This window comes from Stegostoma tigrinum, chromosome 14, assembly GCF_030684315.1.
Source record: "Stegostoma tigrinum isolate sSteTig4 chromosome 14, sSteTig4.hap1, whole genome shotgun sequence".
Lineage (NCBI taxonomy): Eukaryota > Metazoa > Chordata > Chondrichthyes > Orectolobiformes > Stegostomatidae > Stegostoma > Stegostoma tigrinum.
In genome coordinates, this window is record NC_081367.1 from 36629176 (window position 1) to 36655377 (window position 26202).

Here is a 26202-nt window from a genome sequence, read left to right on the forward strand (position 1 = left end):
TGCAGTTCCCATTATCTCTGATACCAAAGTAATACGTACTGGATTATTTTCAAACATGTTTTGCCTCCTTGTCATTTCACTTACATCCCACTTCCGTCGTCCCTAATTGGGCACCAAACGTACTCCTGGCCACCAATTGGTCATGTTCTTTTGAAATGGCGACTCTCTTGGCACTGGGTTGGGATCCTGAAGGTGAATATTTCTCCAGCTCCCCCACTTTGAAATTAAAAAAAACTCAGCCATCGCGTCAGCACTTTTTGTTAAACTGTCAAGTCACAAAACCCAAGGAATAAATACGTTCAATCAATTTATGATGTTAACTGTTACTACACTGTAACCTCTAAAATCCGGGGGCGCCAGTTCAAGAACTTACCTGGAGCGCTCCTGCAACGCTCGGATTGGCCACTTGCGGCGCTGCACGAGGGGAGGTGTAAGGCCCAGGCTATCGATGGCAAGTGGCGGGAGATTGTCCAGAATTTCACAAGTACCAGGGTCTCTAACATATCCAAACAGGACGAGAAGAAGATGCTGTCAAATTTGTATGTTTCAGGAAGGCTTCTGAGGATGAGTTTGGTGTTGTTCTAAAAAAGTTTTTATTATTAAAAATAATTTATGGGTTGACTGTGTCCTACCAAGTACATGAGGATCTGATTACCTCAACTCATCGGGAAAGACGATAATTGTTGCCTGAAAATTCAGGCCCCAAAATTTACCCGTTCACTTGGAAACGGGTTGAGTGACAGGGAATCAGAAAACCATGGGACGTCGAACTTGTCGCTTAACTGGTTGTTCTTTGGAAGTTTATGACTTGATAGTCCGTTGAAGGTACAGTTATTAGACAGACAACATTCAAATCAGCATGAGTGAAAAGACACGTAGATCAGGATTAAATTTGCCCAGGTGTTAAAAGAGTGCCCTATTTCCACCTTCAGCCATTCTTTTCGTGCTCCAAGAAACTGGGCTGAAATTACCAACCTGTTTTAATTTGGCAGTTTCAAGACCATATACTGTAATTCCCAAGCACTCACCTGTAGATCATTATATATGTGATTATGCATTTGTAGTGCAGCTAAATTGTGGTCTGAACATTTATTGTTTGATTTGGTGTTAAGATGTTAGTGTGATAAGAGATTCATTTCTTAATGTGACAAGGCTTGTCATCTTAAAATGATCCCTGCTGTAGTAATGTTAATAATGTAGTAGGCATTTGTATGATTGTGTATTTTCACACCCGTCCTAACAGTAGGTGGAGATTTATTGTAACATCTCACTTGAAAGATAGGATCTCTGATACTGCAGCATTCCTTTAGAGCTGAACAGAAGAAGAGTTATATGATCCAAATCATAAATACTTTGAACCACAAACTTCTGATTCAGAGGCAAACGTGTTACCACTACTGATCCAAACTCTCACTGGTTCTTTGCCTTGATAAATGGCTGTAAATGAAAAATAAAATTTGTGACAGTTGTATATGTGATTCCACAATGCTTGTTGTATGAAATGGCAATCTCAGTAGTGAAGCACATTTTTGTTATTGGCAGATTTTAACTGCGAATAACACTGGAGTTAATTTATAAGCAAAATCCGGTGGATGCTGTAACTCTGAAACCAAAACATAAAGTGCAATAGAAACATAGCAGGATTGGCAGCATCTGTGGGGATAGAAACATGTTTGAACGCGACGTGATGTTTCTTCAGAATTGGAATTAATTTGTTAGGATCTCCCACACAGAATTGTTTCCACTGGTTCCAAGTTCATGACTGGTAAGAATTTATAGCATTGTAATGCTGTAACAAAGCCACCAGTACTAACATTGCATTAATTTTCTCATTTGTAATAACATGATAATATATCATTTTGGGTTTGCAAAATCTCTTATTTGTCTCTGTGTAAGAGTTGCCTTTAATAAAGTGCTGCGCAGTATCCCATGGCACAGGGCAGCCATGAACAGTACTAATGATTTTCATCTTTCCTTTGCTGTTGGAGGTGAATTCGTGCAGATATCTCATGCACTGTTAGTGCAATCTTGGCAGAAATTTAGCAGAATACTGTTTCTGTGCCAGAAGAGCAAAGGAAATTTACTCCCCTCTTTTTTTAGGAAAAGCAGAAACAGTTTGGTTTTATTTCAGTCTTTATCCTCACAGTAAATGCCGGAACTGCACAATTTGTAGATTCAAGTCCCTTAATAGGCTACAGGAAACCCAGATAGAGTAGTCAGCCATCCTTCACATTGCAAGTACAGGGCTCTCCTGAGATTTCCTGTAACCTGGTTCTAGATAGGGAAAATGTGCTTTGCTTTCTCTGCGATATCAACCACCACAAAAAGTAGACATCTTTCCCGGCAAAACTTACAATTAGTAAGAAATAATCTAACCAATCAGGTTATTTTTAAAGCTCATCCTCGGATGTTAATGTCACTGTCTAAACCAGTGTTTGTTGCCCATTCCTAATCGCCCTTAAGGTGGTGATGAGCTGTCTTCTTGATTAGTGTATTCCATTTCGTCGTGACAACTGATCACAGCCCTGAATTACTTATGGATACATTGAACTTTAATCACAACTTTTGTTTTAAAAGAGGCTATACAATCAAAAGATGACTATGGAAGTAAATTCAGTTCCTTTCCTGGGAGGACCCATGTGATGTCACATTTGAAAAAGTGCCGATGGAAATTCAAATGACAACTCTTTAGAGGGAGAGATGCATTTCAAAGCATGCTGAATTGCAATCTCCTGTGGCCATAGGGATAATAAGAGGCTGACCAAGTCCTTCAGCAGAATATCATCTCCTTTGGATTTTATCTCAAACTACAGATATGTTTTGTACTTTACCTTTCTAGCAATACACAAAAAGGAGAGCTAAAAATCAGCTGCACACCCTGACCTGTGTATGTTAGTGGGCGGATGTTCATGTGTGAGCTCGTGTGCTGTACAGTTACAACTTAGGGAGAGCTAAATGAGTGGAGATAAGCCAAAGTTAACATTTCAGATCAAGTGACCTTTCTCAACTCATCTCTGAGGAAGAGTCAATGGACCCGAAATGCTAACTCTGATTTCTCTCCACAGATGATGCCACACCTACTGAGCTCTTCCAGCAATTTCTGTTTCTGTTTCTGATTGACAGCATCCCCAGTTCATTCAGTTTTTTAGACAATACATATTGTATGTCTGGCAAGCCAGTGAAGTTGGTGTCATAATGGAAACAGGACAAAAGCCTGTCAGTTAATTTGCCGAGCTAAGAATCTCAAAATAAATTTGTTCCAAATGTCATGGCTAGCAACATCATTCACCTTCCTGACTGCAATATTCTATCAAATACTTTTCAGAAAACCCAGAGATTTATTCATATGTCTTTTTAACTTATCTTTTTACTCAATTCAAATCTTTAATCTGTGTGTATGTGTGTTGTGTTTTGTTATCTTTCCTCATGTTTAATAACTTATAAACTCACCCCTTCTTTAGATCAAGAGAGCTGGTTAATTTAGACTGGAGAAAGGTATCCATGAAGGAAAGGATTCTATTTACAACCAACCGAGGAAGGAGTTGAATTAAGAAGGAAGAATAGTTTGCTCCTTCTCACATAGGACCATAGCTATTTAGGAAAAATAATGTGATGTAGGTAAGCCCACAGTTTTGGACATGGGTGGAGGGGGTTGGCATTTGCAGTATTTGTGTCCAATTTTGGGCCCCACACCTCAGGAATGACATACCAGCCCTGGAGCGTGTCCAGTGGAAATTCACACGGATGATCCCTGGAATGGTAGGTTTAGCGTATGATGAATGGCTAAGGATCCTGGGATTGTACTCATTAGAGTTTAGAAGGTTGAGGGGAGATCTAATAGAAACTTACAAGATAATGTATGGTTTAGAAGGGGTGGACGCTAGGAAGTTGTTTCCATCAGGCGGGGAGACTAGGACCCGTGGGCACAGCCTTAAAATTAGAGGGGTTAAATTTAAAACTGAAATGAGACGACATTTCTTCGGCCAGAGAGTAGTGGGCTTGTGGAATTCATTGCCACAGAGTGCAGTGGAGGCTGGGACGTTGGATGCCTTCAAGGTAGAGATTGACAAATTCTTGATCTCAGAAGGAATCAAGGGCTACGGGGAGAGTCAGGGAAGTGGTGTTGAAATGCCCATCAGCCGTGATTTAAATGGCGGAGTGGACTTGATGGGCCAAATGGCCTTACTTCCACTCCTATGTCTTATGGTCTTATTTTGGCCCAGTAACTCGTTCCAAGTCAGGATAGTGTGTAGCTTAGAGGGGAATTAGCAGGCGTTGGTGGTTGCATTCATTTTTTTCACTTATTGACAGGATTTGCATGTCACTGGGTGTACTCCTCCCTGGTTGCCCTTGAGAAGGTAGTGGTGAGCTGCTTTCTTGAACTGCTACAGTTCATTTAGTGTAGGTATACTTACAATGCTGTTAGGGACGGAGTTCCAGGATTTTGACCTGGTTACACTTAAGGAACAGTAATATGTTTCCAATTCTGGATGGTGAGTGGCTTGGAGGGGACATTGCAGGAGTTAGTGTTGCCATGTATTTGCTACCCTAGTCCTCCTCATTTGGAGACATTGTGAGTTTGAAAGATTCTGTTGAAAGAGGCTTGGAGTTGTAGAGTTATATAGTCCAGCAACAGAACAACTCAGATCCAACTCAGCCTTGCTGACCAAGTTTCTCAAACTAAACTAGTCTCATTGCCAGCATTTGGCTCATATCCCTGTACGCCTTTCTATTCTAAACGTGCCCAAATGTCCTTTAAATGTTGTTACTATACCTGCATCTACTGTTTCCTCTGGCAGTTCATTCCATATCCACCTTAGAATTAAATTTTGAACTCCCAATCCTAGGGAAAAGATCTACGCAATTCACCTAATCAATGCCCTTCATGATTTTATAAATCTCTATAAGGTCACCCCTCAACCTTCTACACTCGAGTGAAAAAATGTCTCAGTTTATCCAGCCTCTCCTCTCCAGTGTCAGTAACATCCTTATTAATCTTTTCTGCGCCTTCTCACTTTTAGTATTATCCTTGTATAGCAGGGTGACCTAGAACTATTCTAGTACTCCAAATGCAGCCTCACCAATGTCCTATACAACTGCAACATAACTTCTGAACTGCTGTATTCAGTGGTCTGAACAATGAAGGCAAGCGTGCCAAATGCTTCTTCACCACTCTGTCCTACTGTGAGGCAACTTTCAATGAATTGGGTACATGAACCCCTTGGTCCCTCTATTCTACAGCACTCTCCAGGGTCCTACCATTAATGGTGTGCGTCCTGCCCTTATTTATCTTACCAAAATGCAACACCTCACATTTATCTTTCTGCCGTTCCTGAGCCCATTGGCCCATTGATCAAGATCCCTTTGTAATCTTAGATAATCTTCTCACAGTCTGTTATGCCACTAGTTTTAGTGTTATACATCATATACACTACTGGCTCAGTTCATTTACAGTGAAGGGAATGAATGCCGAAGATGTGTAATAGGATGTGCGATTAAAGATTTGTAAGTGATATGAATGCTGAGATCTTTTCTGAAGTTTAGCTATCAAAATGGTAGTGTATGGCGTTGGTTGCTTTTGTGAAAAGTTCCCTTAAATTAAGGACAGGGTCAGAGAGCACTTCTGAAGTAGTGACTTGATACAGTGTTTGCATTTGATACAGTAGTGTCAGTGAGCAAGAGAATGCAAACCTTTGTGAAAATTGAACAAGTCATGTTTGTCTGGATCTATCTTATCCATTAATTAGGATCTAAATAGGTACCAATTAGCAGACTGCTGTGGCCTGGATGGAGTTGAGTTTCTCAAGTTTTGTTGGAGCTACACTTGTCCAGGGCAATGGACAATCTTTCATCATACATCTGACTTGCAGATGGTGGGTAGACTTTGAGAAGTCAGAAAGTGAGTTACTTGCTACAGCGTTCCTAGCCTCTGATCTGCCATCATAGTGACACTACATATGTGGCTGATCCAGTTAAGTTTCTGGTCAGTGGTAACAACCAGGATGTTAGTAGTGGGTGAGGTCATTGAATGTCAAGGAGAGATGGTCAAATTCTCCCTTGTTGGACATGGCTATTTCTTGGTGCTTGGGTGATACAAATGTCACTTGTGACTTATCCACCCAAGTTATCCAGATCTTGCTGCATTTAGACGCGGACTAATTCAGTACAGTATCTGAGGAGTTGGGAATGGTGCTGTAGAATTATCAGTAAAAATCCCCACTTCTGAACTTACATTGTACAGTGAAAATCTCAACTTTTGACGTTACACTGGAGGGAAGGTCAGTGATGAGGCACCTGAAGATAGTTGGGCCTAGGGCACGACTACAATCATCCTGGTAGCCAGTTAGCTTGTGTGCTTAGAGTAGAGAGCTTATTAAGCCAAAGTTGCAGGTTCAGTCACCGTCGTGACTAATGTTGCTAGCATCCATGAGCAACTTTAATTCCTAGGGCTCTTGTGGCACAGTGATAGTCTCCTGTCTTGGTTCAGAAGACCCGGGTTCAAATCCCACTTGCCCCAAAAGGCTTGTCTGAGTAGGTTGATTGTAAATAACCAAACTGTCTGTCCAGTCAAAAGAAAAAAACTTACCATAATTATCATCCTTTTTATGTTAGATATGACTTCAATCAGTGCAGAGTTTCCCCTCAATTCCTGTTGACTCCCTTTTGATTGGACTCCATGATGCCACACTGGTCAAATGCTGCCTTGATGTCAAGGGCAATTGCCTTCACTGGCCTCTTGGATTACTTCTTTTTCCATGTTTCATCCAGGGCAACCATGAGATCAGGAGCTGAATGGCCCAGGTGAAACTGAAACCGAACATCAGTGAGCAGGTTGTTATTGAGTAAGAGCTATGTGATAGCACTGTTGTCATTCTCTTTCATCACTTTGCTGATGATTAAGAGTAGACTAATGGGTAAGTAGTTGACCAGGTTGGAATTGTCCTGCTTTTTCTCAAGAGGGCATTCCTCGGAAAATTTTCACATTGCTAGACAGATGCCAGTGTTGCAACTTATTAAAGTCATTGACAATTCTGTGAAAAGCTTTATGGCTTTTCACGATACAATGAGGAAATGAAAGTAGCTTCCACTGTAGATGGAGTTCAGAAATTGCATCACTTTTGAAAGAAATTAATAACAACGGGGTGAACTTGCCAGTTGGATACAAAATTTGCTTAACAGCAGGAGACGGAGAGTTAATGGTGGAGGGCTGCTTTTCGAACTGGAGGCCTGTGACCAAGGCATTTCACAGGGATCGGTGCTGAGTCCACTTTTGTTTGTCATTTATGTAAATGATTTAATTGAGAATATAGAAAACATTGTTAGTAAGTTTGCAGTTGACACCAAGATTGTTGGTAAGTGGACAGGGAAGAAGGTTATCTAAGGTTTCAGTGAGCTGAAGAGTGTTAGATGGAGTTTAATTTGAACAAATGCAAGTTATTGTATTATGGTAAAACAAAACAAAGGCAAGACTTATACAATTAAAAGTGGGACCTTTGTAGAACAGAGAGACTTTGAGGTTCAGGTACATAATTCATTGAAGTTTGCATCACAAATCGATAGAGTGGCTGAGAAAGCATTTAGTGTGCTTGCCTTCATTGCTCAGACCTTTGAGTGTTGGAATTGGGACATTATGTTAAGGGTGGTGAGGACTCTTCTCGAGTATTGTGTACAGTTCTGGTCTCCCTGTTATAGGAGGGATATTATAAAGCTGGAGAGGCCTCAGAAGAGATTTACCAGGAACTTACTGGAAATAGAGGGTTTGAGTTGTAAGGAGAATTTGGATAGGCTTGGACTTTTTTCACTGGAGTTTAGGAGGTTGAGAGGTGATCTTAGAGGTTTATAAAATCATGAGGGGTATAGATAAGGTGAATGGCAGTTGTCTTTTCCCAAGGATGGTGGATTTCAAGACAAGAGGACATATTTTTAAGGTGAGAGGAGAACATTTTAAAAAAGGCATGAAGGGCTTTTTTGTAATACAGAATGGCTCCTGTGTGAGATGAACTTCCAGAAGAAGTGGTGGATATGGGCACAGTTACAATGTTTAAAAGATGTTTGGATAAGTACATGAGTAAGAAATGTTTGGAGGGATATGAGCAGGCAGGTGGGACTAGTTTAGTTTGGGATTACGTTCAGCATAAACTGGTTGGACCGAAGGGCCTGTTTTCGTGCTGTTTAACCCTGTGACTCTATGACTGTATAACCCAGGTTTAGTCAGGCATATAAACTAGCATACCCAATGTCATTAATATGCCAGCAATATTTCCAAAGTAACTAAGAGAAATGAAGGTTTTAGAAGTTAAATAATGAATTGCACTGCTTCATTTATCAAATATTGGTTTTAGTGATTAATAAAATAGAGCTGCAGTATGGCACACCATGAACTGAAGGAATAAACATCAGAGGGGGCAAAAGTGTGAAGTTTGGAAGTGGTTTAGTTCTCTTAGTTTGTAATAAAAGGAAAAGGGTTTGCTGACGCATTGTGCATGTTGCTACAACAAGGTGAGGAGGCAAAATTTGCTCACCACCATTTGAACCCCTGTCTGTCGGTCACAGCAAATATGTATATTCTTTTTGCATGCAGTTTTATGAGTTAAAGGTGTCGTTAATAAATCAGCATGGAGTGAATTAAAAGGTTTTCTTGAGTGAAAGAAAGTATTATCTGCTAACTCTGAAAATAGTAACATGATGTCAAACACACCGGCGAGCGCAGGTAATAAGTTTAAAAAGATGAACGTCTGGTATACGTAAGGACAATAAAGATTGTGCACTTTCTTGAGCTGTTATGTTTTTAACTTTAAGTTGTGTAATTGTTGACTAGTATGAATCCTTAGCGCGCATCATGTTTGTAGATATCTTCTGAGTTCTCAGTGAATGGTTGTTTTCTCAATTTGTTTTTTTACTAGGCATTCTTTTGGAAAAGGTGGAGAAACAGGCAGAGACAGCATCTTTCAGGTCTTACAAATCCATCTTCTTTCTCTTTCAAAAATATTTGTTGAAATATAGCCCAATGTGTAAGTCCTAAATAAGGTCCATTGTCTTTTAAACTAGCTAACTGACAGGAAAGCTTTTTGTCCCCATAATGTGTTAAATTATCATAAAAGTGTGATCTTAAAAACAAGAGATGCAGTTTTTTTATGGTGACTCAGTTGCCTGATTTCATTGTATTTAGATAGAAATGGTAATTTCAGTGCAGATGTTTTGTTTATACCATATGAGCTTAATGACGTTTGTCTGAATCTGTGGTCAAGTTACCACTGCAGCCATTTTAGGTCCATGTTTGTTCCTTTCTAAAAATTATTTTTGTCCATGAAAGGTTACAGGTTATAACAATTGGAAATTAAATTTTTTTAGCTGATCATTTAATACAAATGTAACAGCATTATATTGAGAATATGATGTTTTTCTACATGAAGGTTTGTTTAGCTTAAGTTGGCTGAAATGTTGGTTTGTATGCAGAGTGATATCAACAGCATGGGTTCAATTCCCACACAAGCTGAGGCTACCATTAAAGGACATTTCTTCTCAAGCTGTTTCCACCCCCCTGCTGTGATGACTGTCCGTCACCTTCAGATATCTCCTAATGAGAGAGCAGACCTCTGGGGCCATGGCAACTTTTTAATTTTATGTACCTTTATTCAGTCATTTGGTTGATGGTATGTAGGTATAAATTTTTCACAAAGCAAAAAGGTTAAGACCTGGTTATCAGTCCAATTGATTCCTGATTATGTTGCATGGTAGGGGGCAAAAATGCTGGATCCTTTTTAGAATCAAATTATGGTATTGGTGAAAAGTGTTACCATCATACTCTGTGGATGAATCTGAATTGATTAGCATTTTTTGCAGCTGCAGGAAAGATCAAAGAGCAGAATATAGGCTGATATTGCAGAGGTGAGGAAGATGGTATTTCTAGCAAACAGATGCAGAGAAGGAAGTTCTGCTTGAGTTCAGGCAGCCAGGCATACCAATGTGCTAAACTTGAGTTGGCAGCTAGGAAGGAAGATAAAATTAAAATTAAACAACAGGTACATACAGATGTAATCTAAAGAGGAAAGTTAAAAATCAAAACAATCTTTGATATTACTCTGTAAATAATATTTTCTGATTTACTATCAATGTTCCACTTTATCTCTTTATATTGGCAGTGATATAATTATATCCAGATGTGCAGAATTACAGAATTGTCACTGCACAGTAGGAGGCCATTTGGCCCACCGTGTCTATGCCAGCTCTCGGTAGGAGCAATTTATCTATAATTCATAGATAGATATAAAGTAAAAAGATGAAACTTACCATTAAATCTGTCAGATAATGTTCAGAACAGAGTCCTTAATATGCCTAAGCTTTCCAGACTCTGCAGTAACATGAGGCCAATAAATGATTACCATTGCAGTCTGATATTTTGTTTGTTCATGGGATGTGGGCATTGCTAGCTGGATGTACATTTCTGAATGTACATGTTCCATCTCTAGGTGTCCTTGACAATGTGATGGTGAGCTGCCTTCATAAACCCCTGCAGTCAGTGTGGTGTAGGCGCACTCACGGAGCTGTCAGAAAGGGAGACCCAGTGTTTTGACACAGTGACAGTGAAGTAGCTGCAATACAGTCCCACATCAGAATATTATGTCGCTTCGAGGAAAACTTGCAGATGTTGATGTTCCCACCTACGATCTACTCTCCCTGTCCTTGTATATAGTACGGATCATGGGTTTGAACACTGCTTTCAAAGGAATCTGAGATGAAGAGGAATTTCTTCAGTCAGAGGGTGGTAAATCTGTGGACCTAATTACCACAGAAGCTGTGAAGACCAAGTTGTTGATGGTCTATATGACAGAGAAAGAGAAGTTCTTGATTAGTAAGGTGTTCGAGGGTTACAGTGAGAAGGCAGGAGAATGGAATTATGAAATACGTCAGCCATGATCAAATGAGTGGAGCAGACTTGATAAGCCGAATGGCCTAACTCTATTCCTGTGTCTTTTTGGCTTGTAAAGTTGTGCCTTATGCTACACATTGCCATTGCGCATTGGTGTTTGAGTATGTGAATGTTGAAGGTTGTGGATAGACTGCCAGTCTAGTCAGTTACTTTGTCCTAGATGGTGTCAAACTGTTGTATAGGTATTGTTGAAACTCCACTCATCTTCGCAAGTGGAGAGTATTCTGTCACACCCCTTTCTTGATCTTTGTAGCTGGTGCACAAGAGTTGAGTTAGGAGTCAGGAGATGAGTTAATTGCTGCAAAACTCCCACACTACTGACCTGCTTTTGTAGCAGCAGTATTTATATGGCTAGTTCAGGTGAGTTGCTTGCCAATGATGGAATGTCATTTATGGAGCAGCTGAAGATGAGCCTAAGATGCTATCTTGAGAAAGCCCAGCAGGTAATTTCCTGGGACTGAGCTATGGACTCCAACAACCACACCTACCTTTCTTTGTGCCAAGAATGACTCCAACCAATGGCAATTGTGTCCCAGTTTCCATTGAGTTCAGTTTTGCTGGACACCATGGTGCTACACTCATTTTTACACTACCTTCATGTCAAAGTTACTTGCTTTAACCTCATCTCTTGAGTTCAGCATTTGTCCATGTTTGGAAAAAGGCTTGAGTGGCCCCGGCAAAATTCAAATTGAGCATTAGTGGGCAAGTTAATGTTGAGCACATGCCACTTGGTAGCACTATCAGTGACACTTGCCATCACTTTGTTAATGATCACAAATAGACTGATGGCACAGAAATTGACTGGTTAAAATGTTTGTAGTTCCTTTCCTAACAGTATTGTGGGTGTTACCTGAACTACATGGACTGCAGCAGTTCGAAAAGGTACATAATCGTTATATGTAATAATACTAGCCTAGCCAGCAATGCCAACATCCCCCAAAAGAACTGTTTCTAAAAAATTAGCTGGGTTGTATTTGCTCTGCTTCTTGTGGCTAGGACATACCGAAGCAAATTTTCACATTGCTAGGTAGATGCCGGTGTTGTAGCTGTCCTGAAACAACTTGACCAATGGGTGCAACTCGTTCTGCAGTAAACTGCTGTCAGGGCCCTGCCTTTGCAGTATCCAGGGCCTTCTGCCATTTCTTAATGTCATGTGGAGTGAATTGAACTGGCTCTGGATCAGTATCTGTGATGCTGAGGACCTCAGGAGGAGCTAAGCAAAATCATCCCCTTGGAACTCCTGGCCAACGATAGTTGCAGTTGCTTTCATTTTGTCTTTTACACTGATGTGCTGGGCATCTCCATCACTGAGTTTGGGCATAATTGTGTAACTACCGGAAATTAGATTCAGTCAGCCTTTCTTGGTAGTTTCCCACAGCATTGTTCGTCATAGGCTTTCATATAATCATAGAATCCCTACAATGCAGAAAGAGGCCATTCAGCCCATCAAATCTGCACTGACTATCTGAAGAGCATCCCACCAAGACCCAGCCCCCGTCTCATCCCCATAACTTTATCTTGTCTAATACACCTGATCTACACATCATGGAAATTGCAGACAATTTAACATGGCTGATCCACCTAACCTGTACATCCTTTGACCACCTTTCCATCTGCCACATCTGGATAGCAAGATTAGGAAAGAAATGGCTGTTGAGGAGGTTTTTAGTTTCTTTATTTCCAGCCTAGGAGGAGAGAAATCAACTGATATAATGAGGAAAACGTGCATTTCAATTCATTAATTGGTTGGACCAAAGGGTTGTTTTCGTGCTGTTTAACCCTGTGACTGTGACTCTATTTCAGTGGCTTGTACCCCAAAAAAACTTTGCTTTATTTTGTGTGCTTTTTATAAGGAGGACTGTTGGACACATTATGGACAACAGTCAGAGGGGATGGGGCGGAAAGAGAATGTTATCCAACCCTTCCTCCCCTCATCTTCAGCACCCACCAACTGTATCAATATCCTCTGGCAAGAGTGTGAAATGCACCGTTATTGCGGTGACCTGACTTTTCCTTCTCCCCTGCATGTTTTGGTGAGGTCAGCAGTTGGTGAATCCTGGAACCTGTGTTGAGATTGCTTAGAGCCTCTGTCCACTTCCTTCCTTATGTCTCATTGATGTGTTAATTCTCAATTAGCTTTTTAGGTTGTGAACCAAAACTCTGAACTTGCCTTTATACACCTGTGGATCAACAGGCAATGATACAAATATTCAGCATGGCCCTGACTCCAGCATTTACTTGAATATTAGGTAATCAAAACTAACATAGTTGTTTGCATTTCAGAACTTATAAAAAAGCAACAGGACGTGAAACTTTGGAGAAATGTAAAATGGTGTCAGCCCTGAAAGCAGGAGAGGACAGGGCCATATTTCTGGGCCTGGGAATGCTGGTATGCTCTATAGTTGTTGCATTCCTTTTAGGATCAAGATTAGTTCAATCCCACAAAGACAGGTACTGGAAAACTATCTATTTTATTATATATTTGTGTATTGATTTATAATGTTAGAACTAACAAATATAGTTTTGTCAATTTTTGAACGAAACAAGCTAAGTTATTGTTCATTTTTAATTAAAATACGGTAACTGCATCATAGAACAGAATTTTTCCATGCAAAATGGACTACAGATTTTCAAGGAGACAGTTTCTGAAGGGCAACTAGGGCTGGACAAGAAATGCCAGCGATGCTCACATCTTGTGAGCGAATCTTCTTTGTCAAAAAAATAGTGTCAGGACCGCAATCTGGTGAGCACGTCACACACACAGCTTGTCAAGGAAGCAGTGCCTCCATGAGGCTTTCAGAGGGCTGCTTGAGACCAAGCAACTGCTCAGCTGCAGGCAGAAAATGATTGCATTGTCTAAGCTGTTAATGCCTTCATGAAAATGTACAAATCGGCACAGGAATAGTAGTTAAGTTATTCAGAGGAAGTCAGTAAACAGGAACAAAGGTTACGGGGTACACTAAACTTATCAATAACATGCTGGCTCAGACATGTATCTGTCTGGCTCTCAATGGAGAGGTTGCAGCTGATATGGGGACCCAGGTCCAGCACACTATATGTCTGCTGGATATGCACATAGATCTGCACTTGGTTGCTGTAACCATAGTGACTAAGAATCAAAGTCAAGCACCCCCATCCTTTTAGCTTCAGTGAAGGTCCATCTTCATTTTGCCTGTGACCCCAAAGCTTTCACATGTTCCAGCAGAGGTTGGGGTGGGGGATGGTGGTGAGCTTGCATCTGGGCAAGACATGTTCAGAAATATGACCCCTCTAAGCCCAAATTCTCCCAGACATCCACATCTTCCAGACTAACTGGTCCAAATATAGGGCAGGCTTTCTAAACACCAATTTACTGAGAACACAGGTGGCGTGGGTAACACATCATTGGAAAGTTTCTTGCACTTTTGTGGTATATATACTTATACACTCTTAAAATGTTTTTATTTATTCATTTGTGGGATGTGGTCATCGCTGGCTGACCAGCATTTATTGCCTTTTCTTGGTAGCCTTTGAGAAGGTGGTGGTGAGCTACCTTCTTGAACTGCTGTAGTCCACCCGCTGTGAGTTAACTCACAGTACAGTTGGGGAAGGAATTCCGGGATATTGACTTAGTGAAAGCGAAGATGATAGATTTCCATGTCAGGATGGTGACTGACTTGGAGGGGAACTTGAAGATCGTGCTGTCCCCAAAAATCTGCTGCCCTGTCCTTCTAGATGAAAGTGGTTGTGAATTTGGGAGGTGCTGTCTCTGGTTCTTTGGAGAATTTCTGCAGTGCACCTTGTAGATAGTACACACCGCTGCTAGTGAGTGGATGCTTCTGGATGTGGCGCTAATCTAGCGGGCTGCTTTGACCTGTATTATGTCAAGCTTCTTGAGTGTTGTTGGGGCTGCACTCACTCAGGGAAGTGAGGAGTATTTCATCACACTCCTGACTTGAGCCTTGTAGTTGGTGGTAGGGCTGTGGGGAGTCAGGAGATGTGTTAATCTCTGCAGCATTCCCTATTCTGACCTGTTGTAGCCACTCTGTTTATGTGGTGAGTCCGGTTGAGTTTCTGGTCAATGATAACCCGCCGGATGTTGATAGTGAGGGATTCAGTGATGGTAACACCATTGAATGTCATGGGGCGATGGCTGGATTGTCTCTTATTGGTGATGGTAGCTTGCCATTTGTGTGGTACGAATGTTATTTGTCACTTGTCAGCCCAAGCCTGGGTATTGTCCAGATCTCAGATGTTGTTGCATTTGGACATGGACTGCTTCAATATCTGAGGAGTCGCGAATGGAGCTGAACATTGTGCAATCATCTGCCAACATTCCGTCTTCTGACCTTATGATGGAGGGCAGGTCATTGATGAAGCAGCTGAAGATGATTGGGCTGAGGACACTACCTGGAGGAACTCTTGCAGAGATGTCCTGAAGCTGAGATGACTAACCTCCAATAACCATGCCCATCCTCCTATGTGTCAGGTGTGACTCTAATCACAGGAGAGTTTGCCCTGATACCCATTGATTCCAGTTTTGCTTGAGCTCTTTGATGTCATACTCCATTGAATGCAGCCTTGATGTCAAGGGCTGGCATTCACCTCACGTCGGAATTCAGCTCTTTTGTCCATGTTTGAACCAAGACTGTAATGAGGTCAGGAGCTGAATGGTCTGGGCAGAACCCAACTAGGTATCACTGAGCAGGTTATTGCTGAGCAGGTACTGCTTGATAGCAGTGTTGACGACAGTTTTCATTACTGATGATCAAGAGTAGACTGAGGCGAGGTAATTGTGATAATGGGAACTGCAGATGCTGGAGAATCCAAGATAATAAAATGTGAGGCTGGATGAACACAGCAGGCCCAGCAGCATCTCATAATGAAGGGTCCAGGCCCGAAACGTCAGCTTTTGTGCTCCTGAGATGCTGGGGCCTGCTGTGTTCATCCAGCCTCACATTTTATTATGAGGGGAGGTAATTGGCTGGTTTGGATTTGTTTTGTATTTTATGTACAGGACATACTTGAACAATTTTCCACATTGCTGGCTTGTCCAGCATTTATTGCCTATCCCTATTTGCCCTTGAGAATGTGGTAGTGAGTTGCCTTCTTGAACTGCTCCAATCCACGTGCTGAGGGTTGACTCACAATGCTTTTTAGAAAGAAATTCCAGGATTTCACCACAGTGGCATTCAAGGAACAGTGAAAAATTTCTAAGTCAGAATGGTGAGTGACATGAAGCAGAACTTCCAAGTGCTGATGTTCTCATTTATTTGCTGCCCCTGTCCTTCTAGATGTTAATCGCCATGGGTTTGGAAGGAGCTCGGTATGGAGTCTTGGTTAATTTCTGCATTTCATCTTGAAGATGATACATGCTGCTGATAATGAGCATTGGAGAGACAGAATGTTTTTGGATATGATGCCCATCAAGCAGGCTGATTTGTCTTGGATGGTGTCAAGCTTCTTGAGTGTTGTTAGAACTGCACCTATCCAGGCAAGTCCGGAGTATTCCATCACACTCCTGACTTGAACCTTAGAGATAATGAACAAGCTTTGGGAAGTTAGAAGATGAATCACTCATGTCAAGAATCCTAGTCTCTGTCCTGTTCTTGTAGCTACGGTATTTATATGGCTAGCTCAGTTGAGTTTCTGGTTAATGGTAATTCCCTTGAATGTCAAGAGGCAATGGTTAGATTACTTCTTGCTTGAAACGATCATTGTCTGGTATTGTGTAGTGTGAATATTACTTGCCTTTTGTCAACATAAACCCAGATATTGTCCAGGTATTGCTGCATTTGGACATAGACTTTATTGTCTGAGGAATAATGAATTATGCTGAACATTGTACAGTTGTCAGCATACATTTCTTTACCATATGATGGAGTGAGGAGCATTGATGAAACAACTGGAGATGGTTGGACCTAGAACACACTCTTTGATGAGTTCTGGCAGAGATGTCATGGAGCTAAGATGATTGACTCTTCCAACAAACTAAGGTTGAATGAATGATCAAGCACTGCTCATCTTTCACAGTGACTCCTTGACTGTAAATAGCCTCAGTTGTGAAGGATGTTTGACCTGTAACTTTGATTACTCCAAACAAAGTATTGCCTTTTAGTGTGGACAATACTGAGCTTGAAGCAACTTGCAGGGATTATGCTCGGGACTGCCACACAATATTTCAGAGTAACATCCACTTTATGAGTGAGAATGTGGGCTAGGTGGTCGACAACTCTTGGATGTCAAGCTGACTTAAGTATTTAGAACAACCAAAATTAATCAGTCACTGCTTGCTGAAAATGATGTAATTGTTTTGTCTTTCCACATTCTATTTGTTTCTAAATCAAGACTACAAGAATTCCAGAAGCAGCAATGTCCATGTTAGAGGTGTGAGCAGATAATAAATGGGGAACGTCTCAGAGTAAGCACAATTTCATTAATGGCACTCCTGAGCCTTCACATTAATTAGAAGCATATCTTTGTGCTCTGAAGTGTAATGTTGAAGGGCTGAAGTGAGACAACAGTTGGATTAAGAGTAGGGATGATGATATGGTAAGGCTAGTGTTTGGCCTATGCTGATTTATGTGCCTTAAATGTAGAGTGGGACAGTCTCCGTAGATTATGCAGGGCCATTGCTTGTCCAGGCTTTCATCACAATCTGCAACTGCAATCGCCAGGATCCTGCTCTGTCTTACAAGTTGGGAAGAAGAGAAGAACTGGAAGTGATGTATAAATGATTCTTGTTGGAGTAGTTATGAGGCGTACATGTGTAGTGGGATTTAGTTGCCACTCAATAGCAAGATTCAGATGTTGTTGTTTTAAGGCTTAAGAAGAAAATCTAAATATTAAGGTTGTTTTTTTTATCATTCATATTTTCCCAACTTTCTTGCTGTTACCCATATTGCTCCAGAGGCATGAATATTCTGCCCATAGTTTTGCAATTAGTCAAAATATTTTCAATTTCTTCAATTTATAAAATGGTTTGTCTTGCAAATGCTGAAGCAAAGATTAAAAAGGCAGCAAAGTTTTGTATCACGATGTGGAGGCAGGCATAAAATGTTCAAAGCAAACCCAGTATTTGGTATCATTTTTTCCAAAATACAATAAAGTGAAAATCTTGTTTGATAACATGGAATTTTAGATATCATTTTAAGTTCAATCCTGAGAAATATTTCCCCACAAACAAAGAGACACTACTAATATCACTCAGCATTCTACTAAGATTGGTCTTTGAATATTTATCTCATAAAGATGCAGAGCCCAAATCTGTACATCTGACCTCTAATCATGGCACCTACCATTTTTTCAAGGGAGGGGGAGGATAATAATGGGGATGAAGGGGATATGGTGACATGTTCTAACTTGAAGATGTTAAACTGCAGCTGTCTCAGGCTTGCTTGATTTTAGTTTATGAAATGTCCAAAGCATGACCTATGTACTTTAGATCCAACCTAAAGCTGTCAGTTTTTTTGGAGTGTTTAAGTACTCTTTTTGATATGGACCAAGACATTTTTGGTGAGGTCAAGTGCACTTTATGTCAGGAATGAAAGTTAATGTTTATTAAAAGTGGACCTTATTATGGTAAAAACTGCGTTAACGCATTGAAACTGTCGCAAGAGAATTCAAAACTACCCTTTAAATATTTGAACAAATTTGAGCATTCAAAAAATAATTTAACTCTGAACATAAGCCTGAAGCTTACAACTACAGGCTTAAATTTCTTAAGTTTTCTTACCACAGTTGAATGCTGAGTTGACATGTTAGATTCAGTAGTGGTAGGCAGTGGTTGGGAGAATGGAATGGGATGAATTGGCAGCAAGTTGGCATGAGGCCTGGGTACAGGGATGTAGGCAGGCACAGAGTATGAGGCACCATGACGGATAGTTGGAGGTCATGAGGTGGCATAAGGAATGAGTATGGGGGAGATGAGAGGTTTTTGGGAAGGCTAGTTTTTCCTTTATTTGTTTTCAATTTTGTTGTTTTTGATAGAATGCTGTTGTATTGAGATAGACCTTCTCCTTGTTCTGCCTCCATAGCCAGCAGTTTCCACTCTTTCTGGCATCATACTCCTTGATTCTCGTAAAACTTGATCCCTTGGAACTAGCTTTCCAATTTCCAAGGCATATTTTTCTGGGTTGCATTTGTGGAACCAGGAATTGTTCCAATTCTGGATTCCTAATCCTGGAGTCAAATTTCAGGCCTAATATTTTGTTTCTTGTTATGATTCACAGAATGATTTTTAAAATCGTTGTAAATTTCAACTATGACTGTTTATTTCTTAATGAACCAATAAATCCTGAAGTAAAAGTTTAATTTCACATGTTTTACTGTTAACTTAGAAAAGCTCTGGGAATTGTTGGTGTTGAATATCGATTACAAGAATGAAGTGATGAAGTGGATTTACAATTATTTGCTAAAAGCTTGAGTGGAATAACAATGTGGCTCCTAAATCTGTATTTTTATTACAGCCAACCTACTAAAAGAAGACCATGTTCTGATGTCTAGTTTTCTTTCATGTTCCTAGTGTTTGGACACAGGAATCGACATGCACTATTCTTGAAACCAGAATTACAAATTGTAAGAAATGCATACACAACTGTGTGTCAAAATGTTGGAAGCCTTCAGAGTATCCTTGCGTGCAAATATATGTCAATCTATCCTCAACAGGGTCGAGAGTTTTGCTACACCACACGCATGAAAGTGCACGCTTTAATCCTGAGGTAAGGAACTGTATTATGGAATTTCATTCCAATGATAATGAGCCATTCAAATACATTGTGAGTGACAAAGTTGCTGGGGGTTTATAGAGATGGATGGTAATGTGGCAGTGAAGAGATCTGGGCCTTTAAATATGTGAAGATTAAATCAAAGTAATATGAGGTATGGAGGTAACTTATTTACCGAATTTAATGATGCTTTAGTTCCATTTTGGAATCAATTTATAAATAATAACTCACATAACTGTCTAATTTCACACCTGTAAATATCAGAAAATTTCCAGTCTTAATCTTGGAAAATCATGTACAATATCCCTCTGTTCATTGGTGAGGGTAAGGCTATTGATATTCTGTACTTGGACTTCAAAAGATACTTTGTTGCACAACAGATTTAGGAGAAACAATATCGTTCATGGAATAAAAGGGACAGCAGCAGCATAGATGCCACATTGGCTAATTAATAGGAAACAGAGAGTAGTGGTCAATGAAAATGTTTCAGGATGAAGGAAGATTTGTAATGGAGTCTCCTGGGAGTCAGTATTGTGACCCTGATACATAATAATGATTTAGGTCTTGGAATTAGACAACAGTTTCAAAGTGTGTGGATGAATGAAAACTTGGAAGTTTTGAAGATATTTTCCAGTCATCCTGTTCACAGATGTTATTACCTCCTTGAAGCAAGTGGGACTTGAAGCTGGGCCTTCTGGCTCAAAGGTAGGGATCCTACCACTGTGCCACAAGACCTCTTAAAATGCCCATCAAGGAATCAAACCCCAGTCTCTCGCATGGCAGACGAAATTCAAACCATGCACCTGGATGTATATGTGTACTGATCACTGAAGGTGGCAGGACAGGTAGAGCGAGCTGATAATAGAGCATCCACTATCCTGGGTATAGAGTATCCTGGGTTTTATTAATATAGGCATAGAGTGCAAGCGCAAAAAGGTGAGGTTGAATTTAAATGAAACACCCGTTAGAGCTAAGTGGTATTGTGTGGAGTTCTGGGCACCACATTGTAGGAAGGATGTAAGTGCATTGGTGAGAGTGCAGACACCATTCACACAAATTTTATAAGATGAGACATTTCAGACACAAGTAGATTTGGGACTGTTCTCCTTGTAGTGAAGAAGGTTAGAAGAGATCTAGTAGACGTTTTCAAAATCATGAGTGTTTGGTTGAGTAGATAGAGAGAAGTTGTTACTGCACTTAAAAAAAAATTGAGAACAAGAAGGCATAGATTTAAATTGATTTGCACACAGCAAACTTGAGGGGAAAAAAAAACATGTTCACACAACAGTGCCTGGAACTGTGTTGGAGGCATTGTTGACTGAGGCATTCAAGAGGGTATTGGATGATTATTTGATTGGTTTTCCCTTGGACCAGAACTATTAGCTGGCCTGTCATAAGTGTGGAAGTTTTTGAGAGCCAGTGAGTTGAATTATTCTTCTTCTGTGCTGTAGTCAATGTATGACACTATAATTTTATATCCTAAAACAATTAGTAAGCTGCAGCAGTTTGCATCTAAGGCTCACAAAATAACATTCAACTGATCTCCAAATCTGAAAGTGGTTCAGACCTCCCAGCACCAATCTTGTAATGAGGGAGGAACAGATTACTGCAGATGCTGGAATCTGAACTGAAAACAAAAAGTGTTGGAGATTGCAGTGGGTCAGGCAGCATCGATGAAGACAAAGCAAGCTAACGCTTCAAGCCTCAAAATGTTAGCTTGCTTCCACTTAGTGGATGCAGCCTGACCTGCTGTGAACGCCAGCAGTTTTTGTTTTCAGTTCTGTTCAAGTGATAAAGCAGCTTTACCAACTTAATATTCCTTTGAGAATTTAGGACAATGCTGTGGATTGGCAATTCTACATTTGCAAATAACATACATTGTTCTGGAGGGGCATTTAGTTGGACAGACAGCTGGGTCGCAATGCAGTGTGATACTAACAGCTTGGGTTCAATTCCCACAACATTTGAGATTACCATGAAGGACTTCCCTTCCCAACCTCTCTCCTCACCTGCATTACGATGACCCTCAAGTTAAACCACCATCTGTCATCGCTCTGTCTCTAATGAGAGAACTGCCCTGTGGTCTGCAAAGACTGTAGCAACTTTAACTTTTTATTGTTCTAACTTGTTGTAGCTGTTCTGATCATCATGTTTGCTGTAGACTCACAGGATAAAAATGAATCTTTTTTTCTTTTTCAGTGTTTCTGTGCTACAAAGTGTAGTAAGAATCGTGCAGAAACTGAAATGCTCACAGCTTCTATGACAGAAAATAGCACGCAATTCCAGCCTATTTCTTTTCCTTGTTACTATGACCCAGAAGGACGACAAAATAATGTTCTCTTGACAAGGTTTGATTTGTCTAATGCTATGTTATATTTATCTTTTTGGCCTTCTTGTATATTTCTTGGTGGAATTGTAATTATTGTCATGGTAAAACTGACACAGTACCTGTCTTTGCTCAATGAACAGTCACAGATCAGAAAAAAATAGCCTGTTTTCTCCTAAGTTCCTTAAGAATTTACATGTAAAAATGTTACCAGGAAAGAATTCCATTTCTCTGTTACATATTTTCAAATAAAATTTACTAGAATGTCTGTTGATTAAATATGTAAAATGCACTTTGTATATCTCCATAATTAAACAATAATTTAGAAATGTGTTACTAATTTGCACATAGGTATTATAGTCACTGATACTGATTAGCAAAACGAGATGTTAATACAATCACATTCTTAGAATGACTTAGCAGGTGAAAGCAGTGCCTGCAAATGCTGAGAATGTGTTGGTGCTAATAATTATCAATCTGTTTTACTCATGATTATCATGTGTTTCCTGGAACTTTCATGTGGAGAAAGGAATTTTTAACTACATACTTCTAAATAACGTACCTTCCACCCAATTCTTTTCAAAGTCTGAGATGTAAAGTTTGATTTGAATAACTGATGTTTGTTAATCAACTGAAGTAGGTAGAGATATCAGCGAGACTGCAGTGGGAAGTAGTTACAGATGCTTGGGTGCATTATGTCAGCTGAGTACAAATAGCAGTGTGTAGCTTTTTTTTAACAGAGACTTTATAGTTTACTTTAAAAATTCTACATTTTTGAAAAGAAAATGGTGGGAAGAGTGTTATTTAGACAAATTGTTTTGTCTTGAATTGTGTCCTAGTTTTGAGTGCTGTAACTGTTGCACTCAATCCAAGCAAGTGGACAAATGCCATCACATTCACAATGTATGTTAGAGCTGATGGAGGAGATCTGGGGAGTCGTCGGCTGGGCCGTTCAACTCCGAATACCTAGCCACTGATTTGTTCTATGGAATATCCCAGGAGATGGTTCGGCTCACTAATGTTAGAGATGGTTATTACCTGGCACCTGTGTGATAATGACAAAGCCTGGATATTGTCAAGGTCTTGGCAAATCCAAACATCAACTTCTTAATTATCTGACGAATTGCTAAGTGAAACTGAACTATAATTATCAACAAATATACCCAATTCTGACCTTACGTTGGAGGGAAGGTCATTCATGAAGCAAGTGCTGTCCTAAGAAACACCACTGGAGCTCTGGTGATCATCCTCCAGCAGCCACAAACACAGCCAAAAAGAATGCAAATTAATTACGACTGCCATTAATTTAAGATCATCAAAAAAATGGAAGGAGAAATTTCTGAAGAAGGGTCTAGACCCGAAACGTCAGCTTTCCTGCTCCTCTGATGCTGCTTGGCCTGCTGTGTTCATCCAGCTCTACAACTTGTTCTCTCAGATTCTCCAGCATCTGCAGTTCTTACTGTCTCTGAACCACTTTACTATGTGCCCTGTTAAAGGTTTTCCTGCAACGTTTGGCTCAAATGTTCTTTGTCTCGGTAAACTGCTGGAAGTATGAGATGATAATGATATAGCAACTTGGTATTTGGGACATTGGTAAATGACGGCACCAATAAGGCATCTCCTTAGCACTTGAGGTTTGAGGATTGAGAAGTAAAGTGAAAGAACCAAGAAAGAGAATGTATTAGAGTGAATGTTAAATCAAGTGCAGAAAAAGAAATAAAAGGGGGAAAAGATTTGATTTGAAGTAAGGGGAAACAGACAGAAAAGAAAATTAATAAAAACTGTTTTCAAATTTAAATTCAACATTTTTAAATTCCAACAACAATCTTATTAAAGGAGTGAGACTCTATCCTTAAAATTTTTCACTTTCTGGACCAAAAAGATTAATTGGTAGTCATTAATACTTGTCATAATGTTAAAGATTACTGTACTCTCTTTTTACAAATATAAAAATTGAATGGTTGAAATCTGAAACAAAAGCAAGAAATACTGGTGTGCATCATTCACTTGTTATTGTTTTCAGTAAAGTTTTCAGTCCATTGATATAATGCTCCTGCTTTCAAAATCTACAAAACACTTCAAGTCAGAGCTTCTGAAAAATTGTAATTCATAATTATTATTTTGCAAAGTATTGAAAGTTTATCACTATCTTCCGATGAGAGTGAATCCACTTTATATTTATTTTGTTCTGTAATTTGTGTAAGAATTACTCGTATGTGCCTTTTTCTTTGAATATTTATGCCCTTCCATGTTAAACACAACAAGAAAGGTTAACTTATAGAGTTATACAGCAAGGAAATGGACAGTTCAGTCCAACTAATTCACGCTGACTATGTTCCCAAACCAAACTAATCTCACTTACCTGCATTTGGCCCATCCTTCCAAACCTTTACTTATTCATGTACTTATCCAGATGTCTTTTAAATGCTGTAACTGTACCTGCATCCACCACTTCCTCTGGCAGTTTGTTCCACACACAAACCACTCTCTGTTCCTTAAATCTTTCTGCTCTCACTTTAAAAATATGCCCCCTTGTTTTGAACACCCAATCTTAGCAAAAAGAACTTTTGCTGTTCACCTTATCTACTTCCCTCATAATTTTATAAACCTCTTATAAGGCCACCCCTGTCAACCTCCTATGCTCCAGTGCAAAAAGTTCCAGCCTGTCTAACCTAACTTTACAACTCAAACCTTCTATTCCCAACAACATCCCAGTAACTCTTTTCTGAACCCTTTCCAATTTTAAGAATATCCTTCCTACAGCAGGGCAACCAGAACTGCACAGTACTCCAGAAGAAGCTCTAGAACTTCCCGTACAACCTCAACATGACATCCCGACTCCTATAACCAAAGGTCTGAACAATGAAAACACTTGACCTTCTCTTGAGAAATAAAGCAGGACAAGTTTTGCTCCTTCTGTAGTAGGTAGGTTTACATCTTGACAAAGAAAATTATCTTGAACACATTTAATAACTTCTTCACCATCCAAGCTCTATCACTATGGTAGTCTCAGTCATTGTTTGGAAAATTAAAAACCCCTGCTATTGCAACTCTATTATTCTTACATATACCTGCAATCTCTGAACGTATTTGCTTTTCAAGTTCCTTCTGACTCTTGGGAGGCTGATAGTACAATCTCATTAAAGTGATCATCCCTTTCTTATTTCCAAGTTCTATCCATATTAGCTTCTCTGGACAATCCCTCAGAGTATCCTGTCTAAGTACAGTAGTAACATTTTCCCTCATCAAAAATGCCACTCCTCTCCTTGCTTGTCTCCCTTTCTTGTCTCCCTTTCTATCCTTCCTATAACAGCTAAAACCCAGAATATTGAGCTGTCCTTCCCTCTCAAAGTTTCTGTAATTGCCATGTTCCCATACATGCCGAGAATTCATCAGCCTTACCTGTAAGACCCCCTTGCATTGAAATAAATGCAGTTTAATTATTCAGAATTACCTCATTCTCTGACTTGCTCTTGTCTGTCTCTTTTAGTTAACTTGCCCTGTTTTGATTCAGAACCATGCTCAACTGTCTTTCCATTTTCACTGCTACATAGGAGCTCCCCACCTCATCTGCATCTTTTTAATCCTACTGTCACTAGAATGTGGCACTGGGAATAAACCAGAGATTACTATCTTTGAGCATCTGCTTTTTAACCTTGTACCTAACCACCTGTATTCACTCTGCAAAGCCTTACCCCTTTCCACCTAACTCTGTCATTCTTACTAATGTTTACAGCAACTTGTGGCTTCTTGCTCTCTCTTTTGACAATATGCTTCAACCATTTTGAGATGTCCTTGACCCTGGCACCCGGAAGACAGCATACTATCCTGGATTCTCTGATTCGAATACAAAATCTCCTGGCTGTCACCTGTAATGATTATTCTTTTAAATCTTGACAAACTCTGCTTAACATAAGGTTCAGTCTTAGTGCCCAAAATCTGACTGCCATTTCTATTTTCCTCTTACACAGAACCCAAAACAGAATATCTGTTTGAGAGAGGAATAGCCACAGGACACTTCTGAACAACCTTCTTACCATTCCTGACAGTAACCCATCTATCTGACTGATTCTTCTATGTAACCACCTCTCTAAATCTGCTCACCATCATACTCTGTGTCTCCTCTACACCAACAGTGGCATTAAACCTCAAAAGAAGCAGATCTTAAAAGAACTTTAAATATTAAAAAAACTACCCCTCCTTACCCACAGATTTTAACCTTAAGCATGCAAAAGAAAAAA

General features: G+C 39.9%; 1 protein-coding gene across 3 annotated transcripts in view; it reads left to right on the forward strand.

Moving 5' to 3' along the window:
- The window catches only part of si:ch211-247n2.1 (calcium-activated potassium channel subunit beta-2), a 58545-nt gene extending 34717 nt beyond the window's left edge, over nucleotides 1-23828 (forward strand). For 2 of the 3 annotated variants that reach the window (XM_048542531.2, XM_048542530.2), the window contains exons 3-5: nucleotides 13214-13381; nucleotides 19434-19629; nucleotides 21835-23828. In XM_048542531.2, coding sequence (XP_048398488.1) covers nucleotides 13214-13381; nucleotides 19434-19629; nucleotides 21835-22125 — 655 coding nt within the window. In that variant the 3' untranslated portion in view covers nucleotides 22126-23828. Of the gene's footprint in view, nucleotides 1-7171; nucleotides 7256-13213; nucleotides 13382-19433; nucleotides 19630-21834 lie in introns of those variants that run through there. The other variant, XM_059650891.1, reaches the window with a different exon arrangement.
- Nucleotides 23829-26202: the final 2374 nt, after the last annotated feature.